Below are 22,818 nucleotides of genomic sequence, written 5' to 3' on the forward strand. Positions count from 1 at the left end.
TCTCCCAGTAGCTAGTCCTGCAGTAACACATGGGCATTAGGACTATTTTGTTGGATCAGAAGAAAGCAGTCAAGGTGATTCTACCCTTATAACAGCTGTTATCCCAAAGGAAGGCCCTCCACCCAGAACAACAGTTAATGTGCAGTAATTTCAGAACGGCTAACAAACACACTCTTAGAAACTCCTGTGTAGGTGGGTAGCAGATGTATTTATACGCGAATATGTACAATACATTCTGGACAGGCTGACAGCCGCAGCATCACTTCAAATCCATGTGTAACAGTTTGGATTTATTCTACAGATTTGCAAAAGTTACACACTTTCTGTCTGAATGCCTAGAAATGTGCCTTACAGCACTGATTCCAGCAGTCTACACTGTAACCAGTATATGCTTCCGTAGAGATGGGAGTGCAGATTTACCTCTACTCAAACATTCACTGTTCAAGTCCATTATATATAAATATTACAATATGTGATTTCTATCCAAGTGAAAAAATAGCATACGTTTAAAAAACAAACAAACCTTATCATTTTCTCCTAAAATCTGCTTTGTGTTATTCCTGTTAAGGAAGAAACTGTACCATAGCAGGACAAAGGTATACTTATAATACATGACGTAGAAAATAGATTCCTATTTACAAAAAAAGAAGGAAGTTGCAAATTAACTCCTATGTATAAATTAATTACAAATGCAATTACAAATTAATTCCTATTTACAGTGCAGTTTGACAAATAAATGCCTGTAAACTCCAACATGGAGATTTATAATGAGACGTTCAGAAATCACAGCAAGGCTCCTCTTCCAGGCAGGCAAGATACCAAGAGACCCTGCCAAGAATCAATAGCCCCCAGCCCGTGGAAAATCACACGTGAAATCATACGGGCCAGCTTATCTGATTAAAGTCCTGTTGGTTTCAGCTGAAAGAGCAACCAACTCTTTGTGCAGTGGGGCCAAGGAGCTTAATTGCCTAATTCACTGTTGGGATGCGACCTCATGCGGTCAACAACATCATTACTTTGCTCAAGGTTCAGTATTCACAATCAATACCAGGATTACTCTACACCAACTCACAGGAGGGGCAGTCTCACACTTTGAAAATATTAAATACAGACTTGACAGATCACATTACTGCCACGTACAACACTCTTGTAATTCTTCTACAATTTTTTAGGTTGAGCAGGGAAATCTTGGCAACGGTTTCAAAGATATAGATGGAGTCAGAAGTGTTTTCCATGTCTATTTTCATCTCTGGAAGATGTTTTGTACTATTCTGAAATGAATGGTTTTTGTGTTCTACAAATAAGACTGAAGGTTTAACAAGATGTTATGCAACACACAAGGCAGCTGCTGTTCCACATCTCATCTCCTGTCTTCTTAATTTCCAGTTAAATCTTTTCAGAAAGATTACCCTGCTTTTCTCCCCAAGGTCGACCCAAAGCAGCTAAACACCCTCTTTCTCTCCTCCTTCATTTTACCCTCACAGCTACCACTAGGTATCAGCCAGGGTGGCCACTGGCAGTGGCCAAAGCACACAATGTGATCACATCAACCTGTTCAACTAGACATTGCATGAGAAGGAGAGGAAACGTTGCCACATGAGCTCTGAGCTTCTTACCAAGCATATTCAGACCTTGAAGTGTCAAACAGCTCTGCTCTGTGGTGTGAGTCATAAGGAATACCTGCTCTGAAGCTGTAGGACCTAGTGGTCTGTTTCTTAGCTCTGAATGGTGCTGAGCATGGTTGAAAGACTTGCAGCCGGTGGCTGTGGCTGGCTCAGATCATTGTGTTTACTGCTGACCAGCTGGTTAAGGATCGTCAAATGTAACAGTTCAGATCACCTGCTTTGTTTTTCCTCTCCTCTTGCTATTATTTGAAACAGGGCACAGCCAGCCCTCTTTGTCCATGACAGCTCTAAATAGGAAAATGACTGAAGCTGATAGTAGAAAGCTACTGATTAATAATACAAGTATATTAAAGTTGAAAAGTAAGAGTAACAAGTGTGACCATTATGCGGCAGGCATGGTAACTTCACTGTGTTCATTTCAGTAGAGCTTACAGGTAACAATCAAACAAAAGTTAACTATGAGTTCTACTGAAATGAACGCAATTAAACATTTAACTGTATATTCCATTCTCACAGAATTTAATGGGACTGATTTATAACCAATGCTCAGCAGCCTGTGTTCTCAGCCATACACCAACTCCGGTTGTACATCAAAAGATACTCATATCCAGCTGATTCAGTTCAGAAGCTACACCAGTGATGTGTAAGGGAAGCCTGCTTTTTCACATGGATCTGCCTTCCTGGACAGGGACAAAGGAAAAGGGTCTAATAGCAAAGTAAAATGGCAAATGAAATGAATGGACCTTAAAACTACTTTCTTAAACAAAGGCACTAGATTAAGATTCAAAAGCAGCTAATCCACAAGAGATCAAGCGATTACACTATCAGGAATCTATATAAAATTTTAACTGTTTTTTTAATTAAAGTGTTTATTTGTAAAACAAAATAAAACAAACTTCTATCATTTCAAATAATGTTAGCAGATTCCTATCTGCATGCAGTCGCCCTGGGCTGCTTCAACTCCAAATAACTGTGCATAGCTGTTACCCTTTTTTCACATGCTACAGCTTATTAAGTAGCCACCTAGAACAGTCCAAAAAACCACATAGCAGATGAAGTGCAAATCGTAGAACAAAGATAAGGCAGTGGGGCTCTAAACATTTGTTTCGAGGCCCAGCAAACGTCCCATCCTTTCGATATTCTTGTCGATCGTGGCTTGACACGTGATCTCCTTGGCACATTCCATTGGAAACCAGCCTTTCTCCCCATCACGCAATCGCTCTCCTTCATACCAACCTGCAATGAATAATAAAGACCTCAATATGATACAGACTGATGGATCAGATCCAAGGTCCATTCAGTTTAAGACCCAGTCTCCCACCATGGCCATCCAAACACTTCCACAAAGCCAACAAGCAAGGCATAAAGACACTATCTTTTCCAATATTTTGCACACAATAGATGGAATTCAGAAGCACACTGGAGGTTCCATTTTGCTACGTGGGAAATAGCTGTAGATACATTTATTCTCCAGGAATGCATAAAATTCACGTCTGAAGCTTCACCATAACCACAACTTGACAGCAAATTCAGTCTTGTGTAAAGATCACTTTTATTTGTTTTGAATCTACCACCAATAAAAAAATGGAACTGCAAAAGTAGAAAGCAAAGCAGTAAGAGCACTGTACAATATGTACAATGAAGTGGAATAGACTACAATCCTGTTCCTTTTATAAATGAGTGCCCTCCCAAACCATTCCATTATACTACAGCCCCATTCAGAAAATAAGCATTGTAGGTGTGTTCTCCTAAGAGTCCTGTAACCACCTTCTAGACTCAGAACAGCTGGGATCAGACACGCCCCCCCCAATAATTTATTCTACTTTGTTTAAAACATTTAAACCTTGCCGTGACAGACTGCACTTTTTTTAAGAGGCCGTGCCACAACTTTTGTTAGTCTTTAAGGTGATATTGGACTCTTGCTAAGCTGTACATAAGACCTAAAGTCTGTGCAAGAACCGATTTTACCTCAGTAATTTCAACCCCTGATTTCACTTGACCTTTCCCCCTTCAATCTTAAATAAAACCATTTGTTATTTTTGAATTTTAAAGTGCCTCAAGTGCAATTTTCAAGGGTTTAAGTTAAAGGGAGACCCTAACCCTTCCCTCAGGTTCCTGGACTGAGCAAATAGCCAATATATATTACTGTCACAGGGTGGGACAGCCAAGGTTTCTTCAGGGCAGAAGAATACACATTACCAGGGCTACTCAGTCAGTGAAGGGACAGAAAAATGGAGAGAAAATCTAGCCTCTAGGGGAGGAAAGTGGACGGTGTCTGTCCTCCAAAGAGTCCTGTAGTCACCGTTTAGACTCAGATCACAACAGCTGGGAACAGATTCCGCCCGCCCCCCAACAATTTATTCTGCTTTGTTTAAAACATTTAAACCTTGCCATTGCACCACTAAACCTTCAAGTCAGCTACAAAACCAGAATAAAACCATTAACAATAAAACCCAGTGAGTGCTAACTAAAATCCATCACCACACAAATCACTAAAAAAGCAACAAAAATAAGTGGGGAGAGGGATCATCTACTAAAATGCTCAAGAAAATAACACATCTTTGGCCTTGTGCATGAGAGCATAGTTGCACAACTGGGGTACCACCACAGAAAAGGACTGTTTTCCTTTATGGAAGTTAAACAGCAAAGAAACCCACTCACCATCGTTCACTTTTTGGTAGACCAGAACCACATCAGCAGCTTGCAGAGAGAGTTCATCCGATTGCTTGGCAGTATACGATCTGATGATCTCTACCTGTGTCAGTGCTGAGAAGAAAGAATAGGTTACTGATCCACATGTTGAATCTAAGGGGTAAGTTCACAAATTCGGCTTAAGGGACAGCAAACACATGACAAGCCTATTCCTTCGTAGCTTGCATTAGGGTAATTAGCTGACTTGATTTGAAGCAATGTTCTGTGGCAGGCAATCTTGCAGTGCCTGCTTCACACATTCAAGATACTGAAGCTGCATTTATGAAATAGAAAATTAAGCCCACAGGGGAAAAAATATTTACATCCAATTGATTCCAATGGGAGTTAGGTGTAATGGTCTCTGGATACAGGGCTTTGGAATAGAGCTTCATCTCCACACCCACCTGCCCAGCAGGCAGAGTTTCAGAAGAGGCAGCCTGCAAATACAGACGATCATTCACCAAATGGTAACAATGTGGATGTTAGGGCTGTGCAGTTTTTTTCTACCAGTATTTTTCGGTTTGGGTCTATTGGAACCTGAAGAACTTTCAAGATTCCTGAAAAATCCTGGATGCAAATATTGGTATGGTATTCGGAGCTGGGAGTTTTTGGAAATCCCGGTGTGTGTGTGTGTGTGTTTCTAACAGACCAAACAAAAAAATACCAGCCCGATCCTGGGGCTGGCTTGGTTTCTCTTGCGCCTGGTTTAAACTGAGCTGCAGGAGAAGGCAGCACAGAGCTGTGCCTGCAGGGAGCTATCGGTTCCCTGCGGGCACAGTGATCCCAGCTGGGCTGCCCTCCCCTGCCTCCTGGTTTAAACTGGGCAGAAGAAGAAGGCAGCACAGAGCTGCTTTTTGGGGGGGGGGGGGGAGCTCTCAACTCCACACTGACCCATCTGATCTTGGGCTGGCTTCTGCAGTCCCTTTAAAGGGAATGCATAAGCCTGCCCAACAAACAGCTGAGAGGCAGGAGAAGATTGCTTCTGCCTCTCCGCTGTTTTCAAATCTACCCGAAATTCCCAAATATATCTGGAATTTTCTCAGGATTTCCATCCAGTTTTCCTGAGAAAACCTGGATACATTTGGGAAGCTGAAATATACCTGGACATTTTTTCGGCTTGGGTAGATCCAAATGCACGCCCATAGTGCATGCAGCTTTGTAAACTGGTTGTCCTCCCATGGCCAATAAAAGTGCAGAGGGCAATCGTGGATTGGACTTGAAATTTTCTATGATGCACACAAAAAAAGAAGCATCACAATCTTTTAAAACATGTTATTGCTTGGCGTTTATTATTTTTGATGTTTTTGCTGTTTTTGTTTCTTTTTCTTACTGCTCATATAGTGATAGCCTTGAGCAGAAAATAGAATTATAAAATAAGACAATGCCTTACTTAAGTGTTATTCGTCTGTTGTTTAATTATTGCTCCCATAAATTTTGCCACAGAGAGAGTAACAAAATAATTTATGTCCGACAGTAACCATGTCACCTGATGTTTTTATGATGTATAGATTTTATTGTTACCTGCACTGGGTCCCAGTCTTCTGGAAGAAAGGGTGGCTTATACATGTTTTAAAGAGATAATTAAACAAATCTTGCTTAAATAAAACAACGGTGATTTCAAGAAAACTCTTCGGAAAATAGTTTACCAGCAATAGTTCAGATTCTGTTTAGATTATTATTATTATTTTTTCATTCAGGGTTCCATCACACACAGACAGACTCCCCTCCCCCGCAAACACTGAAAGGCAAAATCCAAGGCAATACATTCACTTTGCCATTATTTGTTAAACCTGTACACCAAAAAGCCACTTCATTTTTATTTATTAATACCTAGCTTTTCTCCCCAGTGGAGATCAACAGTGGCTATACATTTCTATTTTATATCAAAGTTCATGTTTAACACTTACTTGTTCTATCCATGGAACGTCTATCGCTGCACTGTCCAAGTGCAGTAATCCAGCGAGCACGCTCATTCCTGAAGGAGGGAGAAGTTACAGATTTATTCCCCTTGGCTCAGATTTTTTTGATAACTAATATTTATGCCTTCTTATGTTCTATGATTTCACAACCCCCAGAGGCCCACAAGGATGCCGCTTCCCATCCTGACGCTACTTAACCTTCAAAGATACCACACACTATTAGGGTTTGAGCAGACCCTTTTCCCTATCCTCCCATTTCACTGACCATCAACATCCCAAGGGCAATGAGCAACATCCCAAGGACAATCAAAACAAGGACAAACAGATTAAAAAACAGTTTTTATTCGAGAGCTATTATTGCTTTAAATGCTGTATGAATTGGAATTTGGGTGACATTGGTGGTTAAGTTGCAATGGGAACCCTAATGGTTGTGTGAGTGTATATGAGTATGGTTGTGTGAGTGTATATGAGTATGCTTGTAGATCACCGAATGATTGCACCTTAATTTCGTTGTACTATCTACAATGACAATAAAGTATATTATTATTATTGTTGTTGTTGTTGTTGTTGTTGTTGTCAGTTCTCTCTCAGGTCAATTTTTTTTTGCAGGGGGTTGGCTTAACTTTTAACTTACAATCATTCCCCCCCGCCCGTACACCTAAGGCATCTCGTGGGAGGGAAGGCAGCATGGTATAACCTGAACTTGTTAGATCTCAGAAGCTAAGCAGGTTCAGTACTTAGAAGGGAGATCCCCAAGGAAGGCTCTGCAGAGGAAGCCAATGACAAACCACCTCTGCTTCTCACTTGCCTTTAAAACTACTTGCTTGGGGTCGCCATAAGTCAGTTGTAACTTGATGGCACTTTACACATGCATAAGTCAGTTGTAACTTGATGGCACTTGACCATGCAAAGCCGCTGACCTACGAGTGTGTCCCTTTCTCTGCCATTCTGATAGGCATTCATTCAACTGGGTCGGGAGATTTTTGGTGATTGGGGGGGTGGAGCCTGGAAAGGGCAGGGACCGCAGAGGGCTATGATGTCATAGAGTCCACCCTCCAAAGTAGCTATTTTCTTCAGGGGAACTGGAGTCTGTTTACTCCTTACAGCATGGGATTCTAAATTTTGATTTAATTTAAATTTATAATCCCAGTTTGTGAGGAGCAGACAACCTCTGATTTAACCAAGGCACCTGCATTTAGTCATCACATCAACCTGGAGCTTGATCAAACCAGGAAGCTTTTGGTCAAACTCTGTGCACATGCTGTGTTTGTGCTGATGCTGACAAGCTCTCTGTTTCTTGTAATGTCTGTAGGCCTCTACATGCAAGAGATTTTTAAGGATATGTTTATTATGTTGTCGAAGGCTTTCACGGCCAGAGTTCATTAGTTGCTCTAGATTTTCCGGGCTGTGTGGCCGTGGTCTTGGCATTGTAGAACCTGATGTTTCTGATATGTTTATTGTTTAAATGTGACTAACTTTGACAATATGGAATACTGTGTGTATGATGTTACTTCACTGTTGAAGAGAACAGTGGTGTGTATCTAACAAAATGTCAGCAGAGTTCATCTCCAAGTAAGTGGTGTTCTGTTAATATGAGGCTTAGGGTTGCCAAACCCCCGGTCCGGCCAGGGGATCCCCCAATCTTCAAGGCTCTAATCTGCCACTGGCCAGCTGGTTGGTGGGGGAAGCCCCACCCCTGAAGAGGCCAGTCATGCATCGATGTGGTCAGCATGGTGACATCACATGGAAATGATGTCATCATGCCAGGGATGACACTAGCATTTCGGGCAAAATGCTTGAATGTCGACGTGTGACATCCCCAGCATGATGACGTTACTTTCGTGTAACATCATCACACCAACAAAGTTGTGCACAGTGATCTTCCCCCACCCCACACTCCCGAATAGCTCCCTCCCACCCCCTGACACCAGGACAATTGGACCCGGCAACCCGAGTAAGGGTCACAGTGGAAGTGGTAGTGTTATACGAGGCATGATTCTTGCACAGTCAGAAGCGTTTACTCCTTCGAAAATGCATTCTTTAACTGCATTAATAAATTCTAAACTAAAATTACTGCATGAACATATATTAAGTCTAATATTCTGTTGCCAGTGCTATGCCATGTATAAGTGGAAATATTGGTCATTGGAAACAATTAGTTCTCCTTCTGCAACACCTTTTGGTGTAGTGGTTAAGTGTGCGGACTCTAATCTGGGTGAACCGGGTCTGATTCCCCACTCCTCCACTTGCACCTGCTGATGTGACCTTGGGTCAGTCACAAGCTCTGGCACAGCTGTCTTTGAAAAAGAGCAGTTTGTGTCAGAGTTCTCTCAGCCCTACCCACCTCACAGGGTGTCTGTTGTGGGGAGGGGGAGGGAAAGGAGTTTGTAAGCCGCTCTGAGACTCCAAGTGAAGGGCGGGGTATAAATCCAATCTCTTCTTCTTCTTCTTACTGCAACTTTAGAAAACACTTCTGCTAACGTAACAGCCTCTACTTTTAGCAGGAGTACACCATAGTTGCTACTTAATATCGGATAATATTTGATAATGAGTGTATAAAGACTGCTTCTAAGCCCAAATAAAAATAAGTTTTGTTTACTACAAAATATACGGCTTCTGTTTTCAATTTTTGTCTTCCTGCTTCTTAGATTGTGATGTTCAAGTAGCACACAGGACAGCTCTCCTTTTGCAGTTTGCAGTTAGCATTTGATATGTAGTCACAGTTCTGTTTGAACAGAACTAAGGCTTTATAATTTCATAAATATACCTCAGAGTATAATTTTATTTGTACTATTCATAAGAAAAGTTGTTCTTAAAGCAGTAAAATAAATTCAGGTTTAATAAGCAAATAATTCTGTGTGTGTGTGTGTGTGTGTGTGTGCGTGCCCCATTGGAAATCTCTGAAAAATCTATGCAAAAAGAAACCCAGCAGCATATGACCAAGCCCATAGAAGCGACACATTGTTAAAAGAACACTTTTAGGGGAAAAAAATCAGAAGAGAAGTAACAATAGCTGACAGAGTGGGTCAAGAACAATCTGTCTCCGAACTATTCAAATAAATAGCTAGGCTACAACCATTTTTAAATGAATAGATTTAAGACTTGAGCTTGTCATTATGTCCTAGCACTGTACAAAGCTTATTTCAGTAAAATATGTTCTTCCGTGCAACCTTTGTCAAAGAGCTTCCCACATATTCACATGATTATGCAAAAGGAAAAATACATTTCAGGAAAAGGTTACAGCTTCTCTTTAAAACCTGAAATCCCAATTACATTTCAAAGATGGTTTATGGCACATGTAAGAAGGTTGAAGGTTCATCTTCAAGATCAGAAAGGGTAACATGAATCCAGCAAATTGCTCAAAATTGTATTATCACGTCATACAAAGCTTCAGTACAAAAAAAAAAAATAGAAATGGAAAAAGGAAACTGGATTAAACCAGTCCTAGTACAATACAGGGAGAGTGACAAAATGGGAATTTCATCAGTGCCTTTTAGCCTATTAGGTTACAAGATGTGCACCTTGGCACAGGAAACAGAATACCTTAGCAACATTCAAAGGACTTTCACTCTTTCATTTACTCGTTCTGTCCTGGTTTAAAAGCCACAAGCAGTATCAATGTGAATCAAGCATTATAGATTACAACTGGCAACTTCCTTTCCTCTGAAAAGGTTTTATTGAATACTTACATATTTCAAAGAATGGGCAGTTGTAGGATGGGTTTTCTGAGACCACCAGTTATGAATTTTGAAATTGATTTAATTCACTGGCTGCATTATGGTGTTTATTAATCTGATGCTGTGGCTTTTCAGTGGTTGACTCTAACATTGTTCAGAAGAACTGTTTACCAGATTCACTAACATGTAGTTTCAGGGAAATTTCATTGTGATGGGGGGGGGACCCCTGTAAAACTTCCTGGGCAAGATGATATGTGGGCTATTGTACAGATAAACTCCCTTCAGCCCTCTAGTTTCTATGGTGACAGATACAATCTTAGAGCTTTGTAGAATTCTGCTTGGACGCTAATGGCATCTCAAGGCAAGGAATTCTCTCTCTCATTGGGATTTACCCCAGTGAGAACAAAGTGTTTCTTGTTGCTGTTGTTTAACGCAGCACACCCTCCTGGAACTGGTCCAACAAAACAAGACTGACAGTTACCCTTCAGTATTTCAGTTGTTTCCCAAGCTACACAATTTTCATGGCTTCATAGCGTGCTGTCTTGGACATGAGCTTGCTGAAGAAGGACATATTGGTCACAAAGCAGCCCCTGACCATCAGCCAGCAAATCCTTTGCACGTTAGCAATTCTGTCAGCACAGCAGCCAACTTTATGGCATAAAGTGAGCCTGTGCACCTCCAACAGGAATCTCTTTATGGAGCAAGACAGAAATCCAGAACCAGTCACACAAACTGCCAGCAGAGAAGATTACGTATGAATAGTTCCTGTCAAATAAGGAGTACTCTGATTGTATTAAAGGGGGGGGGGTCGCTTTCAATTTATGTACAATGTTTTGCTAGGGAAATTACAGACAAATATACTTCATCACTACAGCGTGCAAAAGTAGCCACTCAGCTAGACCAAGAGCAAAGTTTATGACAAAATCATTTGTCACTTCAAAGTGCCCAAGCCAATGAGCCCCTCTTTTTCTAATTGAGATAATTTTTTTGCCAACTATCCATTCACAAATTTACAGACTGAGGAGAAGAAAGCACTTCAATCAGGAGCCACAGAGTATAGTTAGGTTTACTAGCCAAGCTGCTATTTGCAGTTGCCAGTGTCCCCACTCTTCACTGGCTCCTCCTGGGACACGTACAGACAACTCAAGTAAGACAGTCTGCCCTTATACAGAACTCCTGGAGGAGACATGAGGAGCATCAAGTGTGAGGAACCACCACCCATCCTTCTTTCCTTCCCTCAGGTTATCTATGGAAGAAAGGATGGGTGTTTTTTTTCCCCTGTGAACACCACCAGCATATTGTCTCCCACAAAAACCCAACGAGAAGGAAGGAAGACACTGAAGGAGAAAGAGATGTTAAATCTATCACCTACAAGCTGGACTCTTGCAGGAAGTGCCAGCTGCATGCTTTTATTGCCACCATCACCAGCAGAAGCCTAGTGAAAGGAGAGGCAAACCATAAAGAACTTGTGGAAGGAAAGGAAGATGTTTTTTCTTCCAGACCATGCTACAAAAGCCTGGCATGTGGAAGAGACACCATGTCACTCTTTTTCTTCCCCTCCCAAGTTCTGCCATGCTGCTTTAAGTAGCTGAGTGAACATATAGAATCTTGATGTATCACATGGCAAGGCAAGCTTTCTCCCTCTAACAGAGCAGTCACAGAGCTCCTGTGCCTTTTGCAGTCTGTGCCCGCAGAGGTTTGTGAAAATGTGCCCCTGCCATGGCAACAGCACCAAGCAGTGTCCACGCGCATTTGTCCCCGCAAAACTTGCTGCTGCCCCAATTCCCCCCCTTTTTCTGCTGCCACACCTGCACAAAAGAACAAGGATGACAATAATCATGCCACGATGCCCTGCAACCCTGACATTCCCTTTACCTACAAAGTAATGCTGTAATGCTACAGTGTGTCTTAGCTTGGGAAGGAGGTAAAGCCCTTTAACAGGCTAAAATGGAAGGGGGGGTGGGGGCTCATCACCACCCACAGTCTTGAGCCTAGCTTCAGTCCTCCCATTGCTGTAGCATCTGCAGGAATACTGACTCAGACACATTACTTTTTAAATACCAAAAATAAATGCAGCTGGGCAAAACCCAGATTTTTGTGCCAGGTAAGGTTTTGCTGCCTTGAAAACAGATATCAGCAGGTATCAGCTCATATGAACTTATAAGTTTTATTATTTACCACACTATTCATATGGACACATAATGATTACTTAGCCTCAGGGGTCATTTCCTGCAGGAGCGCACAGGAGTGGAGCTCCGGCAGTAAAGAGCCCAGGGGGTGGGCACATGCAACAAGCCCCACCCCCTGCTCCCAGCAGCCCTCAGTCAGAGCAAGAAGCAGCCAGGTAAGTTGCAGAGCTCCCCCCTGCCCCAAAACAGTCCAGTGGCACCTTTAAGACCAAGTTTTATTCAGGTACAAGCTCTCCCTCCTCTGTGAGGACAGATCTGCACGTCCCCCCCCCAATAGCTAGCAATCCAAAACAGTCCAGTGGCACCTTTAAGACCAAGTTTTATTCAGGCACAAGCTCTCCCTCCTCTGTGAGGACAGATCTGCACATTCCCCCCCCCCCAATAGCCAGCAATCCAAAACAGTCCAGTGGAGCCTGAGCGGTGGGTGTTGCCTTCTGACACACTTCCGGTGATGTCAGGGGGTGTGGCATATGCAAATATGTTATGCTAATGAGTTATGCTAATGAGCTCCTGCACCTCTTTTTCTACAAAATGACCCCTGATTAGCCTCATTCTGTAACAATTTCTCATGAGATGTGGGATCAAGTAAATTAGCACATGAGGCATTAATCTTTAGAACAGACTTCAAGGGAACATACAGTATTTTTTCAAATATATGAGTTTAAATGTCACTGAAGTGACAAAAAAACTGTAGGTCTCTCTCTTCTACCTCCCCTTCAGGACAACCAGAAACCACCCACATAGTACACATATGATAGGATGTGGGATCAGACCACAGAGCAAAATGACTGTATTTCTCTTAACTTTCTCCCTAATGGGTAGGTTCTCCTATCTATCTGAACAGCTTAATATCACATTTTCCAGATGTTCAATCTTGTCCAACCTAAAGAATGCAAACCTAAATGATTAAAAATAGGCACAAAAATAATTAATTGCTGCTCTTAACCACTGAATGGTTAACTACAGACCACAGTAGAACTCTACAAGATGGTTGCCAGTGATTTGGATTCTTGCAGATCGTTGGTTGGATCCAGACTAAGTTCTCCACTAACTAACAGAAGGGAAGATGTAAGTTCCACCAATTCCTCCTACCTGCTCCAGGCCCCCAATTTGCCTCTCTTGACATTCTCTGTACGCCAGGAGCAGCATTTCACAGAAATCTATAGGCTGCAGCGGGAGGGAGAAAGGCAGGAAAAGTCTGTTCTGCTGATGAGCAGAATATGAAATGGTGGATTCAGGCAATCATTTTGAAGAGACACTTTAAGGTAATCTTTATCCACAGTATTCATGTGGTAAAACATTCTTACAATAAGTCCCCAATATGGTAAGATGGCAAAATGCCATGGTTTTTGAAACAAATGGGAATGCTATTTTTACCACACAGTAAAAGCAAGTATGTTATAGCAGAAAGGCTGTCAGATTTCAGCTGGGAAGATATGCACTTGGATTCCTGCTCAGCCATGATGCTCACTGGGAGAGTTTGAGCATGTTGCTGTCCCTTAGCCTGGCCAAACCTAACCTATCCTCGAAGCGTTGCTGGGAGAATAAATGGGGGAAACCCTGTACTACTTAGAAGTATGAGCCAGCCAGATCCACTTCACAAGATCAATAATACAAGGCAACACATTCCAACATTGCACTGGGGGAAAAGGAGTTACACTATCTTAGCCATTCCCATGTCCCCAAATAAAACTTAACAGTAACCAAATTTTCTGTGTTACTATTATCTTTCTGTTTTTCTTGTCGTTTTATAGACATCAGGGGGCTCCTTGAAACAAATCCTAAGAACTCTGAATTAAATAAACAGAGGTGGCAACATATGTATCCTCTAAGCCAAAATAAGGCTGTTAATGACCGCACTTGATCGGTTCATTACTAGCAGCTGCTGAAAAACATTTGGCATTCCCATGAGAAATAAGAGATTGTTACCCATTGTGAAACGTCTCTTGGCTCACTGAAAAGGAGGGATATGGTATTGTTTTTAATTCACTTTACAAAGGACAGTGGAACCTGGGAAACTGTCTATTCTTCTCCAAGAGATGAAGCCTGGATGTGAAAAGCAGACTGAGGAAAAAATGTGTTATTTACTTACTGAGTTTCAGTTCCCAACAGTAGTTCAATTTTCTCTCCAGCGTGGTTACTTAGGACAGTTAATCTGAAGAGGTGATTTGCCGAAGTCTGCCGGGAGTAAAGCATAGTTGTGCTATTTTTTACAGGAGAGGAATTCAGCTCTTCACTGTCACACTGTTCAACTAACAGCTGATCCCTTAAGGAATAGTCTGTGACATTGTAGCTCTCTTCACTGAAAAAACAAAGGCAGAGAGGGAAGACAGACAATTGCTTAAAGACAAATCACCACTAAATGCATTGGGAGCCAGGTTTTGCAGCACGGCCAGTTTCTGAGAACATTCCATTGCACATAATTATTCAGACATTTTCCTTTCAGCAAAGAAGGGGAAAATACAGAATGTTTACAAAGCATCTGCTTGCCAAGAACACAAATGAAGCTAATCTTTGAGCCCCACAGAATTCCATTCAGCAATGCAGTTTACATGTTTCTAACGTTCTTCTGATGATGTGAGCCACCCTCACTTTGTTCCATTTAAATGAGAGGAGACTAGTCTAATGTTAAGCAAAGAACGAATGGATGACAGGGGCTGCCCTGTTATTATTTTATCGATCTTTCTAACACACAAGCATAATTCATATTTCAGAATAAGTTAGAAGCAGAATTCCTTTCTTAGTTTTCTTTTCAAGGAAGCTGAATCTGCCAAGTCATATCATTAAACATGAACCAGTACTCTGTCTGATAGCTGCATCTGCACTAGGGAACAGATGATATCCAGTACATCCATCAGATCACGGATAATGCTAGCTTTGTTTTTAAAAAAGCAAATTAGGGCAATAAAAATTAAAACATTGAAAACAACATACTGCAAAGTCTATGGAGCCTGAAAAAGAAATCTGGAAGGAGGTATTACAAGATGTTTCTTGCTGCTCTTCAAACGTGAAGAATGAGCAACAAAAATTTAATAATGTTAATTAAACAGCATTATCAGTGTACATAGCACTGTATGTTACTTTTACAGGATAATATAATTAAACAAACTTTCAGGCATTTGCCCCATGGAGCTTACAGTCTCAAGACTGGACCCACAGGAAGAAACAATAGAATGATGGAAGGGATGGGAATCAAGGATAAAAACAACAACAGAGAGAAAGGAAGAATAACAAAGGCAACAGCTACATCAGGATGAACTACAGAAAATGATGTTCTTTTTGTTGGGGATGAAGACTGGGTGTTATGGAATACTCTTGGTATCTTTTCTTTCTTTATATCACAAGAAGAGCTCTTCTAGAACAGCTGTGCCCAACTTGCTACCCACCAAGAAGAACATAGAATATGAGCCATGGTGGTATTCTGGTTTTCCAGATGTCTGAAAGCCCTCCTGTTTATGCATGCAGTAAAACTAGAAGGCTTATAAAAGTCCCTGGGAGGTCCCCTTATGCAGCTGGTGGGCTGTGTTCTATTTTGTGGGTCCCAGATTGTACAGGCCTGTTTTAGAATGAGGTTTTCTAAGTTGTAGAATTTTGTTTTTTTACTTACAGTAGATGTGAGGATCTTGGAATGGGGAGGCAGGCTGACCCACAAAATACATTTGTACTCAAATGAATAAAAAAATAAATGCTTTGTGTATTGCTTCCTTTTCTGTAGCATAGACAAGACCTGAATTATGCTTGGCGAAGTTCAACAGAAGGATGCTTATTCAGATCTTAATGGGGAAAAACCTTATGGATGAAAAAGATGGTTTCCAATATGACAGTGAAATGAGAAGGGGAAGACAAAAAAGTTCTACCGAATTAAAAGATGTGCAGCAAGTGCAGTGGCTTAGCTGCAACTCTCCTTCCTTTATTGATAATTTGGTAAATCATATGGAATTCCCATGCTGTCTGTCACATACTCTTAACCACTTTAAAACACAAAGCCTAACAGCTGTTACATCTACACATTCATTTCAGAGAGCTCTGATAGTTACCCTGTGCCTCTAAGCTTGCCTATGACTCCCCCCTTTGGAACGCAAGTAATTTCTAGGTATAATCAGACTTGTGCACACCTATATCCATAGAGACTAAAACTGTAACACCAGGAACTTTATTGGGAGAGGTCCTATTGCAGTAAAACAAACTGGAATATTGCTAACATGCTAAAATTTACCAGATCAATTATTGCAACTTGCATAGACTTTGATGAGTAGAGTCAGATACATGCAATGTATCCCAAGTTAGCATACACACATGTATAGAGGAGAAAAACCTGTAAACAATGTGGTCAAAAGGCCACAAAATGGAATATGTACAGTCCCCCCCCCATGACCCTGCATTATTTATTTATTTATTTATCGTATAGCAGAGTTACACATATATAATATAAAATATGTAACCAAGTTGATACAATGGGTATGCAGACTGCTTGGGCAATCCCCCTAAATACCAATATCTAGATTTTCAATCCACTCAGTTGCATCTGGGGAGAGTTCAAAGAGCACCGTCACATCTCCCTGGAAAGCACGATGTTCACGTTCCTCTGACAGATGGAAAACAGCTTGGTGGACTGCACCACAATTGCATTCGGGTCCTAGTATTTTGCCCCATTTAAACAACAGGTCTGCACAACTGCCAATTAGCCATCTTCCATATTTTACGTGGAAAGTCAAGTCCTGTGGGCCTCTCATTGATATTGATCAAGTTATGGATATTGGATGGAACTGATTGCATCCATGTTCACAACCATTCATTCCCTAGAATGGAATTTTGTGATTGCAGGGTTTGTGCAGATCTTATTGCTGGGTGTTGAGATCTTAGTCTGGATCTGTGCCAGCCATGTCTTTGTGAGTGGGCAACTCTCTGTTTTTGATTATCTTTCTATATCCACAAAGAAGAGCATCTTGGCTTTGGAGATGCGGGGGAGTGATGTGGCACAATGTGGGTAGCCAATAGGTTGGAGTGGGTTTAATACATCTGCTGATGGTTCTTGTTATTTGGTGAGTTGGACATCAAGTCTGTGGACATGGGGGCTGTTGAGCCACACAGAAGTACCATATTCCGCAGTACTATACACCAAACCCAAAGCTGAGCATCTAAGTGTTGTAGCAGATACACCCCAAATTGTACCATATAATTTTTGGAGAATGTTGTTTCACGTGCATATTTTCACTGCTACATTGCTAAAGGTAAAGGTTCCTTTGCTCCCAAGCCAGTCGAATCCAACTCTAGGGTTGCGGTACTCATCTCCGTTTCAAAGCCGAAGAGCCAGCGCTGTCCAAAGACGTTTCCGTGGTCATGTGGCCGGCATGACTAAACACCAAGGTGCACGAAACGCTGATACCTTCCCATCGAAGTGGTACATTGCTACATTGCTAAGATGGTGTTTATAGCTCAAGCTCCTGTCCAGGGTAATGACAAGGTATTTAGATGTATGGTTGTGTGTAAGTTGGGTGCCATTAAGATAGACATCCAGCTCACAGTTGGCAAGATTGTTATTGAGATGGAAACAGGAGCATTCTGTTTTTCCTGGACTTGGGATAAGCCACCATTTATGGTAGTAGTCAGACAAAATTTTGAGATCTCTAGTCAGTATTTCCTCAGTTCTTTCAATTGATTTGTGCCTTACTGCAATCACCATGTCATCAACATAAGTGAACTTCTGGGATATAATCTTGGGAACATTGGGAACATTGAAAAAAACTCGAGCGAGGACCGAGCCCTGGGGTAGACCATTATTCAGTTTCTTCTGTTTGCTGATTAACTGACCCATAATTACTTGGAAAGTTCTATCGCTCAGCATGTTATTTGGAAGTTGAAATAATGTTCTGCAGGGGACAACTTGTAAAAACTTGTACAACAGACCATCCCGTGTCATAGGAGACAGTCAGATTGATGAAAACTGCTGATGTCTTCAGATACTTCTGATGCCCTGCCTCAATGAAAGTTGTTAAGCTGAGAGCCTGTTCTTCACAACCACGATGGGGTCTAAATCCCGCTTGCTGTATAGGGACATGCTTGTCAATTCTGTCACTGATTCTATTCAGGATTAGCCTCTTGAGGGGTTTATAACAGGAGCTCAGAAGGGAAATAGGTCTGTAACTTTCTGCCAGATGTTTTGGTTTTCCAGGTTAATGAAGGACTGCCTATTCCTCCATTGTCCAGTCTATGTTCCTCTTCTCAAGCCATGCTTTCTGTGCCCCACGCCTGTAGGTACAGGTGAAATGGGTGGTGCCAGAGACTTTTTCAGTGATGGCACCTTACTTTTAGCATGCATACAAAATGCCACATACATAGTTCTTTCCCTTGACTTATAAATTCTTCAAAACACACACAAATATCTCTATTTTTTTCTCCATTATAAAACTATCCTTTGTTTTATTTAGCACATTTTTGTTCTGCCTTTTCATCAATGGCATGTGTCATTCTACTCTCCTGCAGTCTTTCCTCACAACAACCCTGTGAGGAAGGGCAAGCTGAGAATGAGTAACAGTCACAGCATGGCAGAGGGGTATGTGAACTCAGGTCTCCCAGACCCAAGACCAGCACTCTAAGGCTCTCTTACTCTCCATGGCTGTGTGGCATTCAAAGCAGTATCTATTGCAAATCAAACTTCAGCAGTTTATGGAAGCTCAGCTTGATTGCTCATTCCAACAAACATGAGAGGGAAATTATAACTTAAATGAAAAATCATAGAGACATTTTTACTTAAATAGTCCATTTCCTGGAGTTCGAAAAAGCAATGAATTCCAGAGCTTTGCTGCTCTGGAATGAGAGAACCAAATTTCCAAGGGGGGATATATGTATTTACAGTACACAGTCCATATATGATCAATGCCAAAAAATAAGCACTATTATGGGTGTTCCTCTGGAGAAGATGGCTAGCAGACGTTATATGAAAATGGATATGTAAGAGCCAGTTTATAAAGAGAGAAAAAAACCCTCATTATAACTACAGAAACAAGATGTGCTGAGTTTGTTCTACTTCTTACATTTCAGTTTCCATATGCACACATCACTACATGCCAGAGAATACAGGGAGAATTTTTTCTTCTTCCACAGATAAGTATATTTTCCCATTTTATTTTTCCTCCTCTGTTTGCAATGATGTTCTTGTATCATTAAAATGCAAAGATTTGCTTCACTGGTAACACCATCTTAACTTCTGGCTCTGAGATTCACAAAAGTTGTATGGTAATTATTTAAACTGATGCCTCAGTTACTTAAGTTGTTTAATTAGGAATCCAAAGGCTTAACATTATTCTCAGTTTCTTCCCTGTGAATGCAGCACCAGCTGTGGACAGGTAGCATTCCAAAGTATTCTTTGACCTCTGGCTGGCTTCCCACTTAAAAAGTCCAGCTGCATTCCACTTCAAGGATTATCTCAGGGGCTGACAAGTCATTAGGCACAGAGAGAATTTTAGTTGTATCCTCAGGGGATTGTAGAACATGAAGTAAGACTGTTCCATAACCACTGCCTCCATATATGTTTACAGATGCCTTCTTGAAATGTATGCAAACCATTAAAGAAGCCTTAGAGCAGCCTGAAGAGTTATTGTTTTAAAAGAAACAAGTCAACATAAAGGTGTGTATAATGGGGGGGGGGGTCCATACTGGAGAAGATCAAAGATGATATTTTAAACTTTAGGGCAAGGGATTTATTTTTGTAGCACACAGGAGGATAATTATATGTTTGTATAGGTATATGGTATGCAATAGAGCTTCCTACATAGTTTCTATATGGAATTTACTCTTCTCCTTCATTAGTTTCTCTATGCAACTTACTCTTCTCCATTGGAACCATCTCCTGGGTAAATACCAAATTTCTAGATTCCTGGAAGGATGCTTCTTTTGTGTCTCATTGACTTTTGTTAACATATAAGAGGGAGGAAACTGGTAATCCCTATCCAGATGGATAAGTCCTAGACTGAGCATTTGTCCCCCAACCCTTTCTTCAGGTACTTTAAAGCCTGGGCATGGCCAGAGACACAAGCTTTTGCCTCTCGGCCCTTTGGCTTTCGGCTATGGCAGTGGTAGAACCAACATCAACCTGGAATGGCTGTGGCTTATCACCAGCTTCAAGGGTGTATGGCAGTCTCTGTTGGGTTGTATATCTCTTTGGAAGTGGAGTGTATTTTATTTTGTAAGCCACTTCAATTCTGTGTAGCCGAAGAAATTAATGCATGTTCCTGCAACAGACCATCATTTGTTGTATGGCAATGACTCTTGGTGCTGAGCAGCATCAATCAACCCTAGTTGCAGGGCGCCGTGGAATGAGTTCGCCCCGAGAGAGAAGAAAAAGAGATTGGATTTATACCCCGCCCTTCACTACCCGAAGGTGTCTCAGAGCGGCTTACAAACTCCTTTCCCTTCTCCTCCCCACAACAGACACCCTGTGAGGTAGGTGTGGCTGAGAGAGCTCTTGACAGAAACTGGTCTTTTTCAAGAACAGCTCTTATCAGAACTACGGCTTGCCCAAGGTCATCCAGCCAGGTGCAAGTGGAGGAGTGGAGAATCAAACCCGGTTCTCCCAGATTAGAGTCCGCACACTTAACCACTACACTAAACTGGCTCGAGAGGGGCCCGAGCCTTGAAAAAAAAAAATCAATCCTAGTTGTTTGAGCAGTGCATGGAAGAAAGGAGATGAGGCTTGACACCTCTCAGCACAGTTAATGTGCGGGTGAAGATAAAAAAAAATGCTAGCCATGTTTGGAGCTGGGTGGACTGCCTAATGGCAGTAGCTGCAGACTACCTAGCACACCCTGCCTTTAAATATGCTCTGATGTAGACCAGCCATTTAAATAAACTAGTTAAACCCAAGTTAAACCCAAGTATAGTTGCCCAGTGTCTTTTGGGGAGGATGGTGCTGGGTTCAAAAGTGGTAAAGAGTAAGTTGCATAGAGAAACTTTATTAAATAAACATAATGAACTTAAAACAGAAGAAAAACTTAGACAAGAAAATAATCTATCATGGTGGGAGCAGATAACATTACGGGATAGATACAAGAAAGATATGACAAGAGGTTTTGAAGACCAAAATAATGAACTTGACAAGATCTGGCTATCCTCGAATGATAAATTAGTACAGAAACTATATAGATTTCTGCTAAGGGATTATGAACAGGATGAAGAAATTAAATCTGTAATGATCACTTGGATGAAAGATATAGGAAAGGAATTAGAGGAAGAAAAATGGGCTGGTATATGGAAGTCAGTCAAATATATGAGAGCGGTAGCATATAAAGAGAACGTTTATAAAATGTTTCATAGATGGCACTGGGCTCCAGACAAGCTAGCCAAATGTTATGGGGGATATTCAAACCGGTGCTGGAAATGTAAAGAGTGTAAGGGGACTTTCTATCATATGTGGTGGGAATGTGACAAAATGCAAAGTTTCTGGAAGATGGTTAGAAAGGTAATTCAAGAAAGCCTGGGGAAAAATCTAGCGCTAAAACCCGAAATATACCTGCTAAATATGATACCGATAGAATACAACAAACAGGATGCGTATGTATTAAGCTATATTATAACAGCAGCTAGACTGCTAATAGCTCAAAAATGGAAAGCTGAAGTTATACCTACAAGGGAAGAATTAATACATAAATTACTGGAACTAGCTAGAATGGATAACTTAAGTCTAATGATACAAAATAAAAAAGAAAAGGTACACGAAAGGAGGTGGGAAAAAGTATATATGTGGATAGAAAAATTGATAGAAAATTAGTAACCCCAACTTGTAAAGAAAAAACAAGAAATGAATGACTCTGATTTATATGTAACTTGAACAGATGAAATGTTTGTATATATAAAGTTCAATAAAATAAAAAACTGTATTTAAAAAAAAAAGTGGGCTGAAAGTATTTAAATAAAGAAACAAAGAAACAAATCCGCTTTCTGAAAAATGAACATTATTTCTATTAAAAGGCTATAGACAAACCATCTCATTTTCTTTTAATCGTCTTTGGGTTATCTATTTTTGCCCATACATATGAGCATATGAAAAACAGTACTGGATTGGGCCAATGTTCTGTCATCATCCTGTTTCACACAGTGACCAACCAGTTGCTCTGCAGGGATAATAAAGAGGACATAGAGGCCAAGCCCTTCAACTGAAGTTGGTGGTTAACTGCCTCTGAATATGGAGGTTCTGTTTAGTCACCATGGCCAATAGCCATTGATGGACCTCTTCCCCATGAATCTGTCTAATCCTCTTTTAAAGCTATCTGTGCTTTCATCCTTCCCTAAAACAGGGCAGTGGATGCTACTGTGACTCCCTTCAGATCCTTTAAGGATAAGTGGCTATAATAGCAGCCCGGAATTATTTCTCCATGAGACATTTTAGAGATGGCACTATTTCTTTATCTTGCCATTTCCCAACCAGGAAAGGCTGCCACAATAAAACGCAGGCATTCTTTCCAGTTAAAACTTCGTACACAGTCTTAACAGGAAAAGAGTGTTGTGGTAACTGACAGACATTTACATCACTTACTTATCCTGGGAACTGCACACAAAGTATGGCATATGAATTCACCTCATGAATTCAATATTGTATACTCCAAGCCAGTGTTCCCTCTAAGCTGAGTTAGTGTGAGCTAGCTCACAGTTTTTTAGCCTCCAGCTCGCACATTTTTGCCTTAGTTCAGGAAGGATGGCTCCAGAGCAAACTAATTTATGC

General features: G+C 41.1%; 1 protein-coding gene across 1 annotated transcript in view; it reads right to left on the reverse strand.

Moving 5' to 3' along the window:
• Positions 1–2,682: 2,682 nt before the first annotated feature.
• Positions 2,683–22,818, reverse strand: part of LOC107120949 (rho guanine nucleotide exchange factor 26-like) — a gene marked incomplete at its 5' end in the record, with an annotated part of 31,177 nt that continues 11,041 nt past the window's right edge. The window contains 4 exons of the mRNA XM_015423743.1: positions 2,683–2,861; positions 4,287–4,391; positions 6,224–6,291; positions 14,194–14,403. Coding sequence (XP_015279229.1) covers positions 2,719–2,861; positions 4,287–4,391; positions 6,224–6,291; positions 14,194–14,403 — 526 coding nt within the window. The remainder of the gene's footprint in view (positions 2,862–4,286; positions 4,392–6,223; positions 6,292–14,193; positions 14,404–22,818) is intronic.

Source organism: Gekko japonicus, unplaced genomic scaffold, assembly GCF_001447785.1.
Source record: "Gekko japonicus isolate JY-2015 unplaced genomic scaffold, Gekko_japonicus_V1.1 scaffold2048, whole genome shotgun sequence".
NCBI lineage: Eukaryota > Metazoa > Chordata > Lepidosauria > Squamata > Gekkonidae > Gekko > Gekko japonicus.